Below are 21,211 nucleotides of genomic sequence, written 5' to 3'. Positions count from 1 at the left end.
CAATGTTCCATTTGAAGTTTTACTTCACTGAGTAAAGCAAAAGATTCAGCAGAATATATATTAGGCTGGAAATGTTTAAAACCAATGAACCAAGAGTCACCCTAATACAGGGCAGAAGTGTTTCAGACTCACTTTGTGGAAACTTCACAGCTGAATGCCTCATGCCTATATTCTGGCTTGCGTCTAACTCTACAAAATCAAGCTGTATACATGTCAAAATGTTGGTGTGTTAATAAAATACTAAAATATGAACATTCTTGCATGTCATTGGTGTTTTTCTTGGTTATCTGTATGGATCATAGGTTGGGGCTCATATAGGATGAGAAAAAAAACACTCATTGGTCAGCAGATGAAAAGCCAGGTCATAGGGGACAGTTGGACATCTACTCAGACATGACCCAGTAAAACATTTCCATTTTTTGGCTCATATAGAATGAGAGTGTTACAAAAAACAACCATTGGTCAGCAGATGAAAAGCCTTGCCATGGGGACAATTGGACATCTACTCAGACATGACCCAATAAAACATTTACCTGCTACTAAAACCAAAATAAATAAAATAAATCTATCAACAATGATGTTACGGTTAATGTGATTTTAGGCAAATGCACTAGCCAAAGACAAATTGGTTTGTGTACCTGTTTAAAGCTCCACCCTCTGTTACTCTCTATAAAACTGTCAGCCTTCAGCTCAACTAACAAACCTTTTGTTCACTCTGTGTGGCTAAAGAAGGACCAAAGATGAAGATCTCCATCATTCTCACATTGCTTGGCTTTGTGTTCCTGCAGGACTCTGCAGCTGAATCCTGCATTGGGAAAACCGTGAAGGTTGTCGTAATAAACGCCCATCACATGTCAGGAGATGGACTTTCAAGACCAGATCCCTACATCAAGGTATGTTGTTGATTCCTTTCTTCCTTTCGCTTCTTTTTTTTTGAATTATAAATATGTTGTCCCCAATGTCTTCATGTTAAAGACTTGAATTTTTAAATTTTCTTCCAACAGATCACAGTTGGAGGAGAGACTGAAAAAACCAAAGTGATTCATAATACTCGAAGCCCTGTTTGGTTCGAACATTTCAAGTTTTACAGTCCTAACAGTAATATCATGACAATTGAGGTGTGGGACAAAGACAGCGGTTTCCGTGGCGGTGATGACCACATTGGAACCTGCATGGAAGAGATGCATTCCAACGGCATGGACTACACCTATACTGAGTGCGACGTCAAACACAGGGGTGTTGTTAAGCTGAAATATAAATGTACTTAAATGACAACTTTGCTCATATAAAAGGAATGTTGACTCAAAATTTATTGAAAAAATCCTTTCAGTGAGACCACAGGGATCTCACTATGCAGTAATCTAATTCATGCTAATTGTGCTACAAAATTAAAAAGCTGTAACAGTCCTACGTGTAAACAACTGGCAATCTGTGCTTTCTGCTACATAATAACACTGACATGCAATAAACATCCAATGAGAAAATAATTTTGTCTAAGTTAACTCCTTCCATCCTTATTACATGTATGTTTACTCAGGGGAACCAGATAGGCAAGGCAGGGAATAGGTGTTTGTAGAGCAGATATCATACACCAGTCCTTGTGCTGTACATACTCAACATGCAACATTTGGACAGAAATGTAACAATCAAATCAAACAGTGCAAGATGTGAAAACAAATGTATCAGTAAAACAGTCAAAATCATTGAAACAAAGCTTCAGTAATCAGGTAAAAGCAGAGTTTTTTTTTTTTTTTTTCCTCTTGTCTGCACATGCTGTCAAAGGTCAACACTACAAGAAGTGCAATCATTATGAGACATCAATGCATGCTTTGTTATTGCAATAAAATAAATTGATTTATTTTATTGCTTAAATGTGACCATCACCAGCCCTCCCTAAGGAAGGGTAAGAAGTCTTATTATAGGGAGGATATAAAAAGGGAGAGCAGTGTTACACCTAAGTGGAGAGGGAGGGGGAGGGGAAAGGGAGCAGGGAGGAGAGACTCAAGGTAGGAAATAGAAAGGGTGGGGAAGAATAGATTGTTTTCCAGTGAGGGTGAGAATATATTGTGCTTATTATGTTGTGTAAGCAAGCCAGTATAGTGACAAGTGTGAAGCTTAGCTATAATGGTGGTGGCTGTGGACAGGTGGAATGAGTGAGTGGTAGTATCTAAAGCAGGTATTTGGGATTAACGTGTAGTATAAGTTTTATCCCACATCCCAGGCCAGCCCAGAGAGCCCCACGCTCGAGACCCCAGCAGCGGAGCCAAGGCTCACGCCCAGCAGGCACTCGCTGGCGGGCCCAGAGCCAGCAGGGACCAGACCCCTGGCCAGAAGGACCCGGAACGGAAGCAGCACCAAGAGCAGCGCCCCCAGGGACAGCGACCACGCCCATTGTCGCTGAGGTTACCAAGGGGATGCTGCAAGTTGACCCGCCGGCCCCCAGGCACACCGACCAGGCACCCCAGTGCGCGCCAGATCGCCTTTCCTTGATGCCGCCCGCGCGATGAGCCCTAGAAAGCCCCCAGCGCGCCCACCCCCTACACCGGCGCGGCAGGCCACCCCAGAACCACACGCCTCGAGGCACGCCCCCAAGGCAACCAGGAGACGAGACAAGCACCAAGCCCCACCTGTAGGGAAGGGGCACCCCCACGCCCCACCAGGCCGGCACCGCCCGGAGAGACCCCTCAAAGAGAGCCCCCAGCAACACCCCCCCACGCCCCCCAGAGACCCACCACCTCGCCACGCCCGACCGCACCCTCCCGATCCCCACACGGCGGCCCAGCCATCAGCAGAGGGGCCCGGCCCCCACAGGACAGGCCCAAATGTGTGAAGTTACCCACCACTTCCCTATCCCCTGAATGAATGTATGTGTTTAATGAATGTATGAAGTGCAATTAAAAAGGGTGGATGGAGGGGAGCGGTGCTCCCCATCCAACCTATGTGTATATATGTGTATGTGGTGCAATAGCTTCGGAGGGTGGAAGTGGTTGTCCCACCCTCCGGGGGGTTGGTGAGTTGAGGTGTAACTAAAATTGGAGGGATTAGTAGGGCAGCCACAGGTGGGAGTGCCGCCCCCGTGCCACTACTTAGTAGCACAGGCGGCGGCCCCCTCCACCCCCAGCCCCACCATCCAGCCCCCCAAGGGTTGGGTATGTGAGTGTGGTGCAACAAGTGGGTGAGCCAGACCAGCTGGGAGTGAGTGATGTGAAGTGCCTATGTAGGAGGCCTGTCTGGTAGGAGCCCGGCCCATCCGCGTGGCAGGCCATCGGAGAGGGTAGATGGCGCAGATGGACACGCGGCACTGCGGGCCCCAAGGACGCGCCGAGCAGCACAACCGGAGACCACCCGTGGCACCCCCCCGAACCATGCCGGCCGTACAGAGCACGGCCGGCAGAGTTAGTCTTTCTAAGGCATGACACCTTTCACTTGGAAATGTTCTCAAGGTGGTAGAAGGCCATAATGTTGAATGATCCAACCAGAATGTCAGATCAGAGTCAATGAGCACACCATGTTTTCAGACTTGGTCTCAACCCTGCTCTAACTAATCAAAAGGTACGTTTGTGTGAGTGGGTTTGGGGGGGGGGGGGGGGTTGGGTTTTAATCAGACATGTAATAGTTTGTTAGTAAGAGCTGTAGGTCACACATGTTATTGTGGCATTCACAATGTTTCTTGAATAATAATTAAGCCCCAAAACACAATTTTTCTGCTGGAAACAAAAGTATTTGGGTTTGAAGGCATGTTGTTGATTGATTATTGTCCAACTCTTGACATATTAGTTTATTTGGCATTATTTGTTGTAAAGATGTGTGCCATTATGGGGTGAAGCCCAGCTATTACAATGAAATTTTGCTATTGGCTCTTCTGTCACCGAACACCATAGTTGGCCCGGCCCCTTCTATAAAAACTAGCACCCGTTGACTCTGAAACTTGTGGCGAGTACGTTGGATTGGGTTAATTGCAAATGAGAAGTATAGTGAATATTGAGTAGGTAGATAGCATAGCATAGATTGATCTATAGAGATTTTACAGTATGGACTGAACATGTTTCAAGTGCTCCAGAAGCCCTGTCAATAATCAAGGCATTTTTTTAAATTTCCAGCCACATCAGGCTGGAAATCAGGGGGTAGAGGGTCGTCTTCTGATCGAGAGGTTGGGGGTTCGATCCCAGTACCTGACTATGTGTCGAAGTGTCCTTGGGCAAGACACTGAACCCTAAGTTGCTCCCAGTGGTCGACTAGTGCCTTGCATGGCAGTCTTGTCCCATTGGTGTGTGAATGTGAGTGATTGGGTGAATGAGCTGATATGTAAAGCGCTTTGGGACTGCTTCAGTGTGGTTATAAAGCGCTATATAAATCAAGTCCATTTACCATTTGGGCTCTCCTGATGCCACTTGTGGTGTAAATGTCATTGAATGAGGGCAGGGCCACAAAGAGAATGCACTGAACACCCTTTTTACTGTGGAGCAACTTTACCAACCGATGATGGCACCAGTGGCTGAGAGTCTTGGCCTGCCTTGCGCAGATTGTAAATTTCAGCCTCATAGGTTTTTGCATTGCCAGATAGTTATAGCAATAGTTTGTCATTTGGAAATGACGAAATGTGTCCACCCCATGAAGTATGTCACATGTGGTCAATGAGAGGCTTGTTTTAACCTACAAAAAATTGTTCTTTGGTAAAATATGAAGCGTTGAGTTTCGCCCATTTGCATTGCAGTACAATACAAATACTCCAATGCAGGGAAACCAGACTTCTGTGTTAGGTGTGTATCTTTACAAAACCCTCCTACACCACTGTGGCTTGTACATACAGTATATTATTTGTCTGCACACTCCCTGTTTCTTGCATTTGTGAAGAAATCTCAGAGATGAAGATCGTAACAATTGCTGTCTTGCTTGCAGTTGCACTTATCCAAGGTTCTGCTGCGTCTTCGTGCGCAGGTAAAACTGTGGTGGTACGTGTAATAAATGGCATTGGAATGACAGGAGATGGTCCATCACCTCCAGATCCTTATGTGAAGGTAAGTTTGTGATTTCTTCTGCCAATCCTTAATCATACAGTCATTTTGTCTGACAGTAATTGACAGTTTTTTCTGTTATATCAGATCACTATTGGTGATGTCAACAAACAAACAAAGGTCATTCACTCAAATCGCAGCCCTTTCTGGTACCAGCACTTCATATTTACTGGACCCAATGGTGCACATATGAGAGTGGAGGTGTGGGACCAGGACAGTGGATTCCGTGGTGGTGACGACCACATTGGGACTTGTATTGACAGATTGTCTAGTAACGACGACAAATACACAAACGTGCAGTGCAAGGTCCAGAACAATGGTGTTGTGAATTTGAAATACAAATGTTATTTTAAATCACATGAGACCCATTTCTGAGTAGAAATAATCAAAAACTTTTTTTGGAAATGTATCTCAGTGATGGAAAAAGAAACAAAAATCTTGTACAAATGACATTTAAAATTAAGAAAATATGCAAATTGTCATGATTTGCATTGTTTATGGTGACAGTACGATTAAAATGCGCTTTTGTTGTAAAATTCACACTTCACCATTGTATCTATATCAAATGAGAAGCTAAAGGCTCCATTATGAACGGTAATACTTAGCAGTGTTGAACCACAGGCTTTGACATTTTTTTAACTGCTATGTCAATACCCATAACTTATAAAAATAAGATTAAGAATAGTTTTTTTTCTCCCTTTAACTTTACACAAGAAGTTGGAATTTCTTCACCACAATTATTCTCTCTTTTTTTTCTTTGGTAATGTTCAATAAAATAATGGAAAAATATATATGTTTAAATTGCGACATTTAAATACAATACAGGACAATACACACTACAACCAGGCAACACTTAAAGAGATGTGGTTCTCCTGACTAAATAAAGGCTAAGCTTGTTGCATTCCTTAGAGACATTTCTCCGAGAGTCAAAAAAATGTAAATGTTACATTTAATAGTTTAATAAAGTTGCCTGTCGGGGTGAATACAGCTCATTGTTAGGCACAATGAGCTGTAATTTTAAATGTGTTGTTTGTAGTGATGTATTGTCGTTGAGTATGTATTTTCTTAAATGATTTATTTTTATTCTGTGTATTGTATATTATTGTACATCTTCCTGCAAAGGGACCACAGATAAATGTTAGCCTTATTAACTTTGGCTTGACAGTTTTGTTTTGCATGACCCGTGTCAAATAAACTAAAAAATGAAAATATTGCTTGTCTCTATGTGATGGCCTATGTCAGACTGGCATCCTGGTAAGGGTGTATCCCATTTTGCGTTGGCGTGAGCTGGGATAATAAAGTAAACCACCTTGACCTTCTGCCAGAGAAAGCAGGTACTGATAATGAGTTGATATGTAATGAATATAAAGTTATTTTGAGGATGTTTACAAGATGTTTACAAGAAATGCATGGAATAACTTTGAATAACTTCATAAATTATGTCATTAAAATGCACATGCACACAATGACAGTTGGGCCATTGGAGTTCAGTATAAGTCTTTGAATGTTTGCCTAAAAACAAAAAAAAAAAAAATCCTAATTTTCCTTAATTGTGTATTAGTAAAAGTACAACAAACAAAAACTAGTAAAACGTGTGACATACGTCACGTGACTGTCTGTTTTTTCTGTTTTCTTGTAATGTTCATGTGACAGATGACAACACGTGACTGTAATAAAAAGACAGTTTGAACCTTGTCTGGACATTTTTATACCTGATCAGTTAGCAAAGCCAAAATCTATTAACAGTGTTGGATTCGCAGGATAGGATCATGTTTTATTTTACTGATTCTTTGCGATGTGTCATTTATATATTCATATATACACATATCTATAAGTATACTGTTTGGGTGCATCACTTTGCCAGAAAGTGTCAACATTGCCATTTCTACTATATTGTTTGTGGTATTTAAAAATGTGTTAAAGTAGTTTATATATGGTACAATTTATAAACTTTTTATTCTGCCTCTCTGTATACCTTTGGGACATTTGTAATATTTACGATTCATTACAATATGTGAAAACACAATCAAAATACATAACATGCTGCATTGCGAGCTGGCAGTTACTGGTCAATGGTCAACACAGGGGAAAACAAAGATGAGAGAGGATCTGAAAAGTGGTTGTGAGTGGCTGGTATTCAACCTTTTGTTTACCTTTAAAATGTGCACTATACAGTTTGTGGGGAGTGGGATTTGTTTACATTAAGAATGCATGCTCGTAAACATTTTTTTTCTACAGTACATGTAATGCTTAGTACTGATTAGTGATTACTTCTTTCTAACTTCAAACGGTGTACCAGGGATCCAATTTTCATTTGAGTTTGTTCATTAAATTATTAGAATATACTTTATAAAAGGTTCACTTCTGTGATACATCCAAAGTTCCATATCACACCTTTTAGGCATTCTTACAACATTGTTTTTAAATTAAATGTTTATATTTTTTTTTACCATTTTTATGTATTTCTGCAATCAACTAAAATAAAAACTATTTAAAGAAACATGAAACCTTAAATCTATTCTGTGGTACTCATAATGTAGATTATTTTCGTTGGAAAAAAAATTGGCTGGTAACTTTAAGGATCTACTAGCCATGCTGGCTGGTGATCTAAAAAGTTAAATTAAAGCCCTGGTTATAGTGGATATTTGCTAGCTGGTGTGTTGTTTAATTGGGGTTAAAGTTTGTCTGTGCGTGTGTGTGTGTGCGTGTGTGTGTGTTCCTTAAATATCTCTGCGGATCAGCTTCTATAATAACCAGTTTAGATAGTTACTGATGATACTTGGCACAGGCAGCACATTAATGCTACTTCCAGAAGTGTTCGATAGTAGAGGTGGTAGAGAAAATTTGGCTATTTTGTATCATTAGTGACAAACACTCAGTTTGTGTCTCTTTATACTTGATGTAATAAGTCCATAACTGTGATAGCAAGGGTTAAGTATAAAAAGTGTCATTCAAATAGAAATCTAATGATGTGTATAAATACTTATCTAGAGGTGTGTCCCTTGAGAAACCCTCCCTTCACCTCTGTTGCTTACTGTTTATAAAGTGGCAGCCTGCTCTCATGCTCATTTAGTCTGTGAAATAAGACTAAAGATGAAGTTCGGTATAATTGCTGTCTTACTGGCAGCTGTTTTCTTCCAGAACTCTGTAGCTTCTTCATGTTATGGAAAAAATGTGGAAGTTATCGTGATTAATGGCATTGGCATGACCGGAGACGGACTATTAAGACCTGATCCATATGTGGAGGTAAGTTTCTTCCTGGAACACAAAGTTTAACAAACCAATGACTAAATACAATTTTTTCGTGTGTTTTTGCATGACAACAGGTCACAATTGGAGACCTCTCCAAAAAAACCAGAGTGATCCACTCGACCCGTAACCCTTTTTGGTATCAGGAGCTCTTATTCAATAATGTCGACAGTAATGAGATGACAATCGATGTCTGGGATCGGGACAGTGGATTTCGTGGAAGCGACGATCATATCGGATCCTGCACGGAAGACCTGTCCTCTCACTACGATGAATACGTTCTTGTTGAGTGCCATGTCGCCAAAAATGGCATTGTGAATCTGAAATATAAATGTTACGGTAATTCACAGGAGGAGGAGTACTAAAGAGAAAAAAAATCCACTTTTCAGTTCAGAAATGCATGTGGATGCAATGATTATATCTCCATTGGTGCTGAGAGAGCTAATATCTTGTACAGTTTGTATTTTCTGGATTTTTTGAATCCATTTGCAAGATGTACAATAAAGCTTAAACACACCATGTAGGCAGAATAAAAAAGCAAATAAAAATAAAAACCTGTTCAAAGCAATGTGCATTTGTTACTTTATTTTAAAGCATGGTTTTTTAGTTTTATATATATATATATATATATATATATAATTATTTTTTTCTATAAATAATTTTACTGTTTTCAATTTAACAAAATTTTGGAAATAAAAAAACAAAGAAGTGCATTAAACTACGCAGAGAAAAATGTTCCTGAATAAATTTGTCAGGTTGAACAACTTGAAAATAAATGAATATTCTACCAACAGTAAATTATCAGCAAAATAAATAAGACAAGTTTACATTACATTCAGTCTTGCCAGATATTTGATTTGAAGAATTGCTAAATTGCTGAAACTCAACCCTTCAGTGTTCCAACTGTTTAAATATATCAGCTGTTTATTTGCCTTGTTTCTTCTTTCTCTACAAAATAAAGTTCAAATCCATCCAAAGTGCAAGAAACAGACAGATCTGGCAACCAAGTGAAACTTTGGTGGTGTTTGGATTGTCATCTTGGAAACCTCCAAAGACTCATTAACTGCATCTGGAAAAAAAGAAAGATAAGCTAATGCTACTTCTTTTTGTGAACATTAATTAGTGTGCTTTGTAATAACTGTTGTGGAATATTGTGACAACAAACTCAAAGCCACAGAAGGAAAGTCGTGGGTCAAATACATTTTACTGTCAAAGTTGCAGAGACAGATAAACAGGTCTGTAGCTCTGTAGCTATTATTTTTTGCACCTTGCCTGCATATGTTAGCAAAGATTAACACCATGCATGGGTAGTGCAATCTTTTTTTTTTGATCACAGCTATGCACTTTTTATTCTTGCAAAAAAAATTATGTTGTGTTGATAACGATACTAGTATCGGTAGGAGTCCCGCAACAGTTCTAAAATACTGGCATTGGTATCTGCAAGTGCTAACTATTAACACGCTAATTCCATTTACAGCATCAAATGCTTCTTTAAACTACTATCGATAGTCAGCCGAACAGAAGAATAAGCCGCCAAACAGAATTCACCAAACACCAAACAAAGAAGAATCAATAATGACAGACACTCACATTTTTAGTTTTTGTCTCTTTTTTCTTGACATAATAAGTCCATAACTGTGACAGCATGGGTTAAGTGCCATTAGTGTTATTCTAATCGAAATACATTACTTCTCTGGAGGTGTGTCTCTTTAAAAACTCCTCCCTTCACCTCTTTGGCTTACTGTTTATAAAGTGGCTGCCTGCTCTCATGTTCACTTGGTCTGTGAAATAAGACTAAAGATGAAGTTTGCTGTGATTGCTGCCTTACTGGCAACTGTTTTCATCCAGAACTCTGTAGCTTCTTCATGTTATGGAAAAAATGTGGAAGTTACCGTGATCAATGGCATTGGCATGACCGGAGACGGACTATCAAGACCTGATCCATACGTGAAGGTATGATTCTTCATGGAACACAAAAAAAAAAGGAAATGTTGTCTTTCTTAATTCTTTTGTGTTTTTGCATCCCAACAGGTCACAATTGGAGACATTACCAAAAAAACCAAAGTGATCCGCTCAACCCGCAACCCCGTTTGGTGGCAGGGGTTCTCATTTAAAAACATCAACAGTAATGAGATGAGAATAGAGGTCTGGGACCAGGACAGTGGATTGCGTGGAGGTGACGATCACATTGGAACCTGCATGGAAGACCTGTCCTATCACTCCAATGGGTACACTCATGTGCAGTGCACTGTCGCCAAAAATGGCATTGTGAATCTGAAATATAAATGTTATGGTAATTCACTGGGGGAACAGTACAGAATAGGAAAATAATGTACTTCTCAGTTTAGAGATGCATGTTGATGCAATTAAAACATCTCCATCATGTGTGTAATAAAATTTGGTCTTGACAGCTAATATCTTGTACTGTTTGTATTTTCTGAATATTTTTATCCATTTACAAGATGTACGATTTAGCTCAAACACACCATGTTGGCAGGATGAAAAAGCAAATAAAAAGAAAAACTTGTTCAGAGCCACATGCATCTGTTACTTTATTTTAAAGTGTGGATTTATATTTTTTTTTTGAATATATTTTTTTGAATATAGATAATTTTAGTGTTTTCCATTTTACAAAATTAGCATTTTTATTTCAAAAATAAAAACAAAGAAGTGCATTAAATTACACTTGAATGAATATTCTACCTACAGTAAATTATCATTCAACACAATGAAAAAAGGAGTTTATCCTCACTGATCACATTCAGTGTTTTCAGATACTTGATTTCTCATTAAGTAGTAAAAGAGTTGAAGTGCTCAAACTCAACCCTTCAGTGTTCAACTGTTTAAATATGTCAGTTTTTTTTTTTATCTGCCTTATTTACTTTTTATCTACAAAATAAAATTCAAATCTGTCTAAAGTGCAAGAAACAGATAAATCTGGCAACCGAGTGAAACCTTGGTGGTGTTTGGAGTATCATCTTGTAAATCTCCAAAGACTCATTAACAGCATCTACAAAAGAAAAAGACAAGCTAATGATATTTCCTTTTGTGATCATTCATTTTTGTGCTTTGTAATAATTGTTATCACTGATGAGAAGTTGTCAAATGCATAAAGTCATATGTCAAACTCAAGGCACGCGGGCCAAGTTCAGCGCGCCAGAGCATCTAGTTTGGCCCACAGGAATATTTTGTTTAAACAAAAAAATACTGCAAAAACATGACTTTTTGTAAATTATCATATAAATTGGAGATGAAATACTATGGAGGTTGCAGTACTGCAATACTTACAGTATTATCAAATCACAATTTTCAAAAACCTGGAAAATTCTCGCAATTATCCAACAGAAATCTGACAAATTGCATTGCAAATTTCCAGAAAATTAGTTACAATGTCAAGGAATTTTGACCAATTGTCTAACATTCAGGATTTTGTTTGAATTTGTGCTTTTTCCTTCACAAAAACATGGATTTTTTTTTTGGGTCCAGCCCACTTGAGGTCAAACTGGGTCGTATGTGGCCCTTGAACAAAATTAGTTTGACAACCCTGAAGAGATGAGATCATTAGAGATATTGGAGAGATTCTGTCTCAACAATAAAGGACAGCGATGTACATATAACAATCTTTGTTTAAAAAAAAAAAAAAAAAACCTAAACCAATACTAGACAGTAAACTAGATACACATCATACCCTGTAGCCAGAAAACCTTAAAAAAGGGAAACTTATTAACCCCTGTTTATCTATTCCTATTTCCTTTGGCAATTTTGCAACTTCTTTTGTCCCATGTTTGCCCCTTTTCAAAAGTTCTGACATTTTTTTCAGACCCCCCCCCTTCCACACACACTTATTTTCCATGTTCTTTTTTACACTTTTATCCTTTATTTAATATTTTTTTTTACCACTTTTTATCCAAATAAGCTAAATTTTGCCAAATAATTACAACTTGTTTCATTTTTCCCGACATCTTGCCTCTTTTTGTTCCACATTTTTGCCCATTTGAGCTATCTTTGCCATTACATACCACCTGGTTCCTTATATTTGCACATTTTTTAGCCACTCTTGACTGCTGTTGGCCCATTTTAGTAACTTTTTACTCTTTACTTGCCATGTTTTTGTACCATTTTTGACCACCTGTTACCATGTCTCCCTCCTCTCGCTCATAATTTTTTTTTTCTTTTTTTAAATCAAAAACGTAGCTGACCGGACCGGATCACTTTGGGTAGACGGACCACCAAGACGATGCCCGGTATGCAAAATGGTCAGTCCACCCCTGGAAGGTACTGGCATGTTTTATTATGGTGTACATCAAACTGGTAACATCAGATGATTTCTTAAGCCTCAATAAATGTGGCCATGAATAAACAACAAGAAAGGAAATGGCAAAATACAACTCATCCAAGTACTTTGAAACAATATGGCATTTTTTCTGAAGAATTGCTTTATATCAGTCAAATGTTAGGGTACTGTGATGGTGTGGAACTGCAACAATTATTTAGGACTTGATTGTCTTATCATTGCTTATAAAACCTCATATTCTTCTGTCAGAGTATGTAGCCTTGTCTTGCGAACAAATTGCTTGGTTGGATTACAGTAATAAGTTTATCACTTCCCAAAGAGGCTTAAGTTTGTTTAAGTTTTAGTTGAGCAAAGTGTATTTTAAAAGAACAGAGGCATTATAGTTCTGTTTAAGAGATGGGGGGGGGGGGTGCTTTAACATGTTATACTCATTTGAAAAGCCTGGTGTGATTTCACTTTATTATGGTGCTATTATGAGTGTGGATTTAGTAAACTGCTGAGTCTCAAGAGTGACAGCTTGAGCTCAAAACTCAATTTTGCTAAAGTGTCACGTTGGGAATAAAAACAGCTCTCTCCATGTGACATGTCTCCTTCCAGGGATGAAAAGTACACAGAAACTCTCATTCTCCCAGTTAATGTTGACATTGATCCCTTAAGCATGGGAAAATGCTTAATAGTTTGTTTAAGGTGTGAATTCTAATTGTGATAGTTAAGGCAAAACACAAGACCTCACAAAAACTGGCTCAAATTCCACAAAATTCAAAAAATGCTGCTTTTTCAGCCCTTTTCAGTAATTATTTAGGTGTGTTTGCCTAAGAATTTACAGAAAGTAATAGGTCTACTCATTATTTCAAAAACTGAGTTTTCATGCAACTCATATTGACAAGATAACAGTTTACACAAGAGCCCAAACACACAAACATGACAGAAAACAAAAGGTATCGTGAAATAAAAACTATTAAAACCAAGTCTAAACTGTCATGTTATTGTGAAATCTAACATAAAACTGAAGTAAATGTAACAGAAGGAAATGCTCGCAAGAAGAGCGTAGAAGTAGTCTTGGATTGAACAAAACTTGTGCTAATTTTACATTCATTTATGCACCTTATTACCCGTGTCACACAACTAGCACAAAAGGTACAAAATGACAGATTGTAGCATAATACAGCACATGACTCTATATTCTTAACATTACTTATTTTGTCCACATTTAAAAAAATCTGAATGCTCACCATAGACTCACCCACGTCTTTATAGGTTATAAGCTAAACCTGTGTCCCACACCCCAAACCGACTCATTTATTGGTCTGAACACACCAGCCGTTGGCTCATTAAAACACTCAAGATTAGTTTTTCTTTGCACTTGTTAAATTCAATTTAACTTTATTTATATAGAATATGTTAAATAATGTATGTTTCTGGCCATGTTAGTGTAATTGCGAATATGGAACCATACATTTCTATCCACTGAACCATGTCTGTCTATCCTTGTGACATCACAGAAAAAATGGCTGATTGCTGGGTCAATAATCTTTCAAAAGGCTTGCAGAAGCCTTGATATGTGATGACAGAATCTCTCCTGGTCAATTCTGGTGAGTCTGCCCTAAGCAGGCCAGATACCATTGTAAACCAATAGTGTTCACCAAGGTCTCTGCTAGCTATTGTTATGACTATCGCTATCAGCAACATGCAAACCCTGAGAGCACGGAACAACATCGAATTCACTGAGACACACAAACTGAAAGTCTGTTTACCTTGGAAGTCCAGACTGGTCTGCTTCCCAAAACCCTTTGACAGATGTGTTTACATCTGACCAGCAACCCTAAAACTTGACTCCGTCTCATTCATCCAAAACCACCCTGACAGGCCTCATTACAGCCCCCCCCCACCCCCCTCCCCTCAAGAACCCACAAAACTAACAAAAGTTGTATTCTATCTGTAATATTACAAAGAGTGACTAAGAATGACCCAAGTGACACTCTGTGAAGCAGAAGCAGCACAGATTCTACCAAGCTACCCTATAGACCCCTTAATGGACCACATCACGAGTGATGTCACAACTCTGGCTGGAGGCAAAAACAGAATATGCCGCTGGCTAAAGTCTGTGGAGGCTAGTAATTTTACAGATTTAGAATGTCGTCTTATTGTGTGTTTGGGTGCCAGAATAGGAGGAATAACGTTAGTTGACGTAAATTAAAGTTTTATTAGATTCCAGCGGACACTCGTGCTCAGAAAAAAATAAAGAGAGGTTTTGCATCCAGGCTATAGCCCTGTCCAAAAAAAATATGTCACAATATTTATTAACAATGGTCTATATTTATTAACAAGCGTCTACAGTATATGCTCCCTACTGCCCGTGCTGGCCATGATGGGTATTTAAATGTTTGTCAGCACGGACACATTGCAAGCACAGGCGTTTCCCCTCAAGGTTTTCCCCCATTGTTAATATTGGTAAATAATATGGTACCTCTCAATTAGTTTGTATTACTTAATGGTTAAGTTAAAACGTTAAAATCTCACATACAAATACAATATTTGACTTACAATATATTATGACATCAAAAGCTTGTAAAGACCAAAAAGCTGTAAATATTTGGCTTTTGAAGTACAATCACATGAAGAACTTTTGGAAACAACAGAAAAGTTACTCCTTTGTTTCTAAGATTTTCAGTTTTTATCCTTTCACTTAATAAATATTAATAATCATAATAAATCCTTCAATCCTTCAAAATAGTGTGTTCTTTCAATAATACAGCTTTTCTTTTGGTTGTTCTTCTTAGGCAATATATTTTTGAATGGTTTTCATCCATTCGTGTTTTTAGCAAACATCAATCGTCAGGCACACAATTTCCTGATGGCCGAGTAGAGCTATAATGAGACAACAGGTGGTGCTGGTGGAATGTGCCAATTGCCGGAAAATGCCAAAGTAGAAATGAAAGAAGAAGAGGAAGAGCTGACCACCACACACATAATACCTAGATTTAAACCTGGGATTGCAAACCTGCCGGGAAGAAGAGGAACACATTTCCTTGAGACAACAAATAAGAACTACTTCTACCACAGCAATAGGATGAAATGTTTAAAAAAGTGAGGGAAGAAGAAGATTTTAACAGGCCACAGTGATGCAAGCTGTAACAAAAGCACTCTGAGAGCGAACACCTCCACCATAACCAAATATCCTCTTTGCCAGATATTGGCAGTTATCTGGATCAGTGATCCTGATCATGGTATCACAAATTTATATCCCCATTAATATTGATACAGTAGGTTTGAATGTTTGGACATCCCCCATTTAAAAAAAAAAAAAATCAAACAAACGTGTGCTTAATTGTACAATCCGGCTCTGATTTGAAAGAAAGTCAATGAGGTACATGAAGAAATTATGAACCACGATAAGAATTTTTGAAATTACACCAAGGATGAGAGATATGGATTCTTTGATTTTTTAAACTGACTCAAAATCAGTAGATTGATTTGGATCCTCTCCAAAACGTAATGCAACCGTCCATGTTTTAAGGTCTTTCTTTGGTTAAATTTTTGTCAAACTCAGTTAAAATCATTGTAGAACAAGTATTAAATGATTGCTAAAAAAAAGAAATAAAGTTGGAACTCTCCTTTCATGTGAATCTGAGCAAAATACAAATAACAAAAGTCACGAGAATGTACTCATACACACAATGTGTGAGGTGTGTACCTGTGTAACTCCACCCTCAGCCTTTTGGCTATTTGCGAACCAAACAGTCTCTTTCTTCTTCTCTTTGTAGACTAAGAAGGATCAAAGATGAAATTTGCAGCTATAATTGCTTTGCTGGCATTTGTGCTTCTCCGGGTTGCTGTAGCTGAAAACTGCTATAATAAGAAGGTGCTGGTAAAAGTGAAAGATGGCCATGACCTGAATGGAGAGGAGGATACTGAACCAGATTCATATGTAACGGTAGGTCACCAGTTAGAGATCACTGTGGGTACCAGTACTTGAAGCCCAATTACCCTGATTTGGATGTTCTCCTTGAGTGTGTATGTTGAATGTTACATTATTTGCAGACTAATTGCGTGTTTCCACTGGCAGTATCCGCTCTATTCTCTTTTTGCACATTTCCACTGGGAAAAGTACCTCCTTCATGGTACCCGGTGTTGCTTTTTTATTACCTCCTTTGTTGACGTTAAAAAAAAAACAGCCCTGGTGTGTAAATGTGACGCCGGCACAAAGTAGACAGTGATTGGGTCTGAGAATCATCACAGCGTGGCATCATCAACTTACACACAGAGAGGAAGCATTTGGCCACCATGGATTTTTGTTGGCGATCTTGTGAGGTTGGCAGCAAAAAAGTGCAATCCGTGGGGTCTGGCAGTTTCGCGTGTCAGGTTGGTGCTCAATGGAAACGCTCAGGAAAAACAGCATAGAATTCTGAAAGCAAGAAGTGGAAACGCGCCATAAGAGAGTTTGTGTCTGATGATCTGTCTTTGTAACTGTTGAAATGATGGGTGGGTAACTGAAAATGTCACTGAATCAATGTTCCATTTCTTTTACCCAATCAAGACTATTTTCTTTGTGTTTGTTTTATTTCATGTGCTATTTCAATGTATTTATTATTCCATTCTAATGAATTTCTTGTTTTTCCAAACAGGTGAAAATTGGAGATAAAATCCATTCTACACGTGTAGCGCGTTCAACATGTGACCCAGACTGGTCAGAAAGGTTCACCTTTGACTCTGTTGATTCTAATATCATGAAAATTGAGGTTTGGAATGAAAATGGCGATGATGATGATGATGACGATCTCTTGGGAACTTGCGAAGAAAATATGTCAACAAACGAACTCTATAACACTCATCTGGAATGTGACATAGGGGAAGATGGTGTTGTCAACATGAAATACAGATGTATTTAGGACTAATGAAAACACCTTCGGAAATGCAACTGCGTCAAGACAAATATCAATGGACTTCATTAAAAGACGTCTGAGTGGTGGCAATTTTTTTTTTAAATCAATAGACTCATTTGAACGAATGTCATAGTGCACATACACGACAGCTATATGATGCTACATGTAAGGCTGGGGGGCACTTTGAATTATCTTACTGCTAAAATAGAATTAAGAATTGTCTTTCAATAATAAAATGTTTTCCTTTGCTCTCTTTTGCAAACATCTTTACATAAATATGTGACTTGGTAAATTTAATAAAAATACATTTGTTTTGATTTCTGAATGCTATGTAATACAGTGTGGGAAAATAATTCTATATTATATGTTGGTTGTTTTGAAAGAATAAGTCTGAATTCATAAATCATGAAAATGGGGGTGGGGGGATGGTATGAGTGGCATTGGTCACCCCACACTCACTGTGTGGGCCCACCTTAGCCACCCCAGTAGAATTGACGCACTTGCCTGTAGCCAAAAATGTTTAAAAATGTCAAAGTGAAACCTGGGACATTAGAATAACATGGGGGTGTCCTGACTGCTAAAAGGTAATAAAAACCTTTGATCTCAGGGTTTCTCAAATTTCAAGCTTCACTATGTCACACTGAATCAACACATGAAACAAATTTTATTTCCCATTGACAGCATTCCATTTACATTTTCAGTCTAGCTTCATTATCAAGTGGATTTTTAAAAAGATGCCTGTAGTAGTCATATCTTCTTCTTCATCTTTCTTGGTTATTGGTGTGTTGCAACCAACTTGAATAGGTGCATATCGCCACCTACTGTACTGGTTTGTCTAAATTTTAGTACCATTTACTTCAGAGTACAGACATTCAGAAAGTTCTGTACTAGTCACCAGGGATGGAAAGAGTACAGAACAATCTACTTAAGTAGAAGTGATCTTACTTAAATTATCAAATTTTACTTAAAGTCTTCTTTACTTAAAATCTAATAAATTAAAAGTAAAAAGTAGATCACTTAAAATGTACTTAAAGAAAAAATTACTTAGTTATATTAGTACAGTGGCATCACAGAGTACAATTGGAACAGTGAAAGTCACCTTCAACACTGGTTAAACGCCAAAGAGAGCATGCGTGTCTTAAGGTGTGATTTAAAAACAGAAAGGGAGTCAGCCTGTCAAATGTACAGAGGCAGCTCATTCCACAGTTTGGGACCAAAAACAGAAAACGCTCGGTCTCCTCTAAGTTTGCGATGCGTCTGAGGGACCATAAGCAACGCTTGATCGGTAAGACACAAGCAGATCAGACAGATAATGCGGGGCAAGGCCGCTGAGACATTTAAAAACGTTTTCTTTTTTTTTTTTTTTTAAATCAATTCTGTTTTAGTCTGTGAGTCAGTGAAGGGAAGACAGAACAGGTGAAACATGATCATGTTATCGTGAAGGCACGCTGCAGCGTTCTGAACCAGAACGCTACAATAGTCCAGCCGTGTTGTGACAAAAGCATGGATTAGTATTTCAAAGTGATGCTTTGAAAGTGAGGACTTTATCTTTGCTAGTTGCCTCAGAAGGAAAAAACGATTCTAGGTTTACCGAGGCGGAGCTGCCAGAATTGCTCAGCCCAATTAGGAGGACTTCAGTCCTTCTATCACTGAACTGCAAAAAGTTAGCAGACATCCAAGATTTGATTTCATCAATGCGCTCCAAAAGATGAGTGGTACTGAATGCATTCTCGTACTTAAGGGGCACATAGATTTGGATGTCATCAACATACAAGAGATATGACACCCCAAATCTAAGGAGAACAGATCCTAGCAGTAGCAGATACAATGAAAACAGGTGTGGCCCGAGGATAGACCCTTGCGGTACGCCATACGACAGGGGGGCTGTGGAGGAAACACAGTCCACAACTTTGACGCAAATACTCTCCGTTAAGTAAGATTGGAACCATTTCAAAACACATCCCCGAATGCCAACCAAATTTTCAAGACAACACAGGAGGATTTCATAATCCACTGTATCAAACGCAGCGGTCAGGTCCAACAGCACCAAAGCCACAGTGTGGCCACAATAAAGCTGACTAAATATTGTGGAGGTTCTTAAAACCAGACTGAAAAACAGGGATCTCATGCTCATCCAAAAATGTCTTCATCTGTATAGAAACAATATTCTCCAAAATCTTAGACAGAAATGGGAGAAACAGAACCATTCTTCAGGGGGCCTCATTTATAAATGCTGCGTACGTAAAAAAAGAAAACGTACTCCACTTATAAGCAACGTTTGGGATTTATAAAAAAAAAACCTGGCGAGATAATGTGCGCACCTCCATGGCAGCTCTGACCTTGCCGTACGCACAAAATCGTGGGAAACGGGAAACTCCGCCCCCCAACAGCAGAAGGATGAAATGACAGCTCTGTGATATAGATACATTTGTGTGAAATAATCAAACATTGCACATTTCACTATACATATCATATCAAGGATATAATTGCCAAAAACAAAGGAGGAAAAATGTATACTGAGCATGCAGGATTTATTTTACTCTGCAACGAAATCTATTTCCAATGTAGCAAAGAACTGTTACTTGAAACAAAACTGACTTAAGTAAAATTACAGATTTTAGAAAGCACTCAAAAAAGTAGGAGTACACAAAAAAGCTACTCAATTACAGTAACGAGAGGAAATGTGATTCATTATTTTCCACCCCTGCTAGTTATTTGATTTTCCTTTGTATTTAGGTTTTTGTAGAGCTTTTCTCAATTGCTTCAAAATCAAGGGTGTGTGTTGGAGCTACTTTTGTCGTGTTACTCCTAACTCTGGTTTTGCATCAGAGCAGCCACAGCCGGCTGCACTATTTTTATACGAGACACGACTGAGATTATGCTGGGTGAGACGAGTAGGAGAGTGAGTGGACTTGCTGGAGGAGGAGGATAAAGATGCGATTTACAGGAGGAAAATACAGTCAAGAATTATCCGTCACAGAACCCACTCGTACAGCTATTGCAACGTCACGTCATTACAAGCGTCTGGCGTGAGCAAAATGAAGGTGACCGTGTCTCCCTGACGGACAGGTTTTATCCAGTCCTTGCTGCTTTATAAAACATTTGTGCACTAAACTTCTAATATTATCCTAAATCTTTTGATAGAGCTTGCAGTTCACTACAGGTACGCTAAGATTGTTTTGCAGATTTAAATATAGGACACAAAAAATAAAAATAAATAAATATATATACTGTATATATATATATATATATTCTTCCTTCTTTTTTTAAATACAAGAGCAAACTTGCTTTTCTTGTCTGTCAGGTGTTTGGCTTTAGGATGTTGACATAGGCTGACCTAGGACATGCAAAACCTGACATTTGGCATCATTCTGAAATAAGTTATATTTGTTTGAATGCTTCCATTTTTGCTGTAAAACTATGATTAGTCACAGTTACGGATCTTTTTGTCATGAGCTGCTCCTGCATTATCTTGGTCTTCATCAGACTTTATATGTGGAGTAAGCAATAATATAGGATGACTTATAGGTTACTTACAACTCCAGCTATAAGATTCAGATTGACACATTTTTGGTGCTTACTTCAATGAAATATTGACTGAGGATTTAGTGCCAGTAAAACAAAACAAAAACAATGTTGTTTTTATGGTTATTTTAGTTTGATAATGCCTAAAAATGAAATCAACCAATGAAATAAACCTAACACACAAATGCAAACATTTGTCATGTTGGGCGTGTATCTTTACAAATCTCCTCCCTTGTTAATGATCG

At 38.5% G+C, this 21,211-nt stretch overlaps 4 protein-coding genes across 4 annotated transcripts; all 4 read left to right on the top strand.

The window, feature by feature from the left end:
* The first annotated feature begins 709 nt into the window (after positions 1–709).
* Positions 710–1,487, top strand: LOC114470144 (perforin-1-like). Its single transcript, XM_028458156.1, has 2 exons — positions 710–893; positions 1,005–1,487. The coding sequence occupies exons 1-2, from the start codon at positions 741–743 to the stop codon at positions 1,266–1,268; spliced, it is 417 nt and encodes a 138-aa protein (XP_028313957.1). The 5' UTR covers positions 710–740; the 3' UTR covers positions 1,269–1,487.
* A 6,587-nt stretch (positions 1,488–8,074) lies between these two features.
* On the top strand, positions 8,075–8,832 carry LOC114470202 (GTPase activating protein 1-like). The gene is made up of 2 exons (XM_028458221.1): positions 8,075–8,261; positions 8,342–8,832. Exons 1-2 carry the CDS (start codon positions 8,109–8,111, stop codon positions 8,627–8,629), a joined length of 441 nt encoding a protein of 146 aa, XP_028314022.1. The 5' UTR covers positions 8,075–8,108; the 3' UTR covers positions 8,630–8,832.
* Positions 8,833–10,033: 1,201 nt separating this feature from the next.
* LOC114470234 (perforin-1-like) lies at positions 10,034–10,684 on the top strand. Its single transcript, XM_028458298.1, has 2 exons — positions 10,034–10,217; positions 10,296–10,684. The coding sequence occupies exons 1-2, from the start codon at positions 10,065–10,067 to the stop codon at positions 10,593–10,595; spliced, it is 453 nt and encodes a 150-aa protein (XP_028314099.1). The 5' UTR covers positions 10,034–10,064; the 3' UTR covers positions 10,596–10,684.
* Positions 10,685–16,329: 5,645 nt separating this feature from the next.
* On the top strand, positions 16,330–17,636 carry LOC114470287 (perforin-1-like). Its single transcript, XM_028458395.1, has 2 exons — positions 16,330–16,492; positions 17,184–17,636. Exons 1-2 carry the CDS (start codon positions 16,340–16,342, stop codon positions 17,445–17,447), a joined length of 417 nt encoding a protein of 138 aa, XP_028314196.1. The 5' UTR covers positions 16,330–16,339; the 3' UTR covers positions 17,448–17,636.
* The last annotated feature ends 3,575 nt before the right edge of the window (positions 17,637–21,211 follow it).

The sequence above is a fragment of the Gouania willdenowi genome, chromosome 9, assembly GCF_900634775.1.
Source record: "Gouania willdenowi chromosome 9, fGouWil2.1, whole genome shotgun sequence".
Lineage (NCBI taxonomy): Eukaryota > Metazoa > Chordata > Actinopteri > Blenniiformes > Gobiesocidae > Gouania > Gouania willdenowi.
The sequence above is the reverse complement of the archived record's forward strand: the minus strand, read 5'-3'. Positions and strand labels throughout refer to the sequence as shown.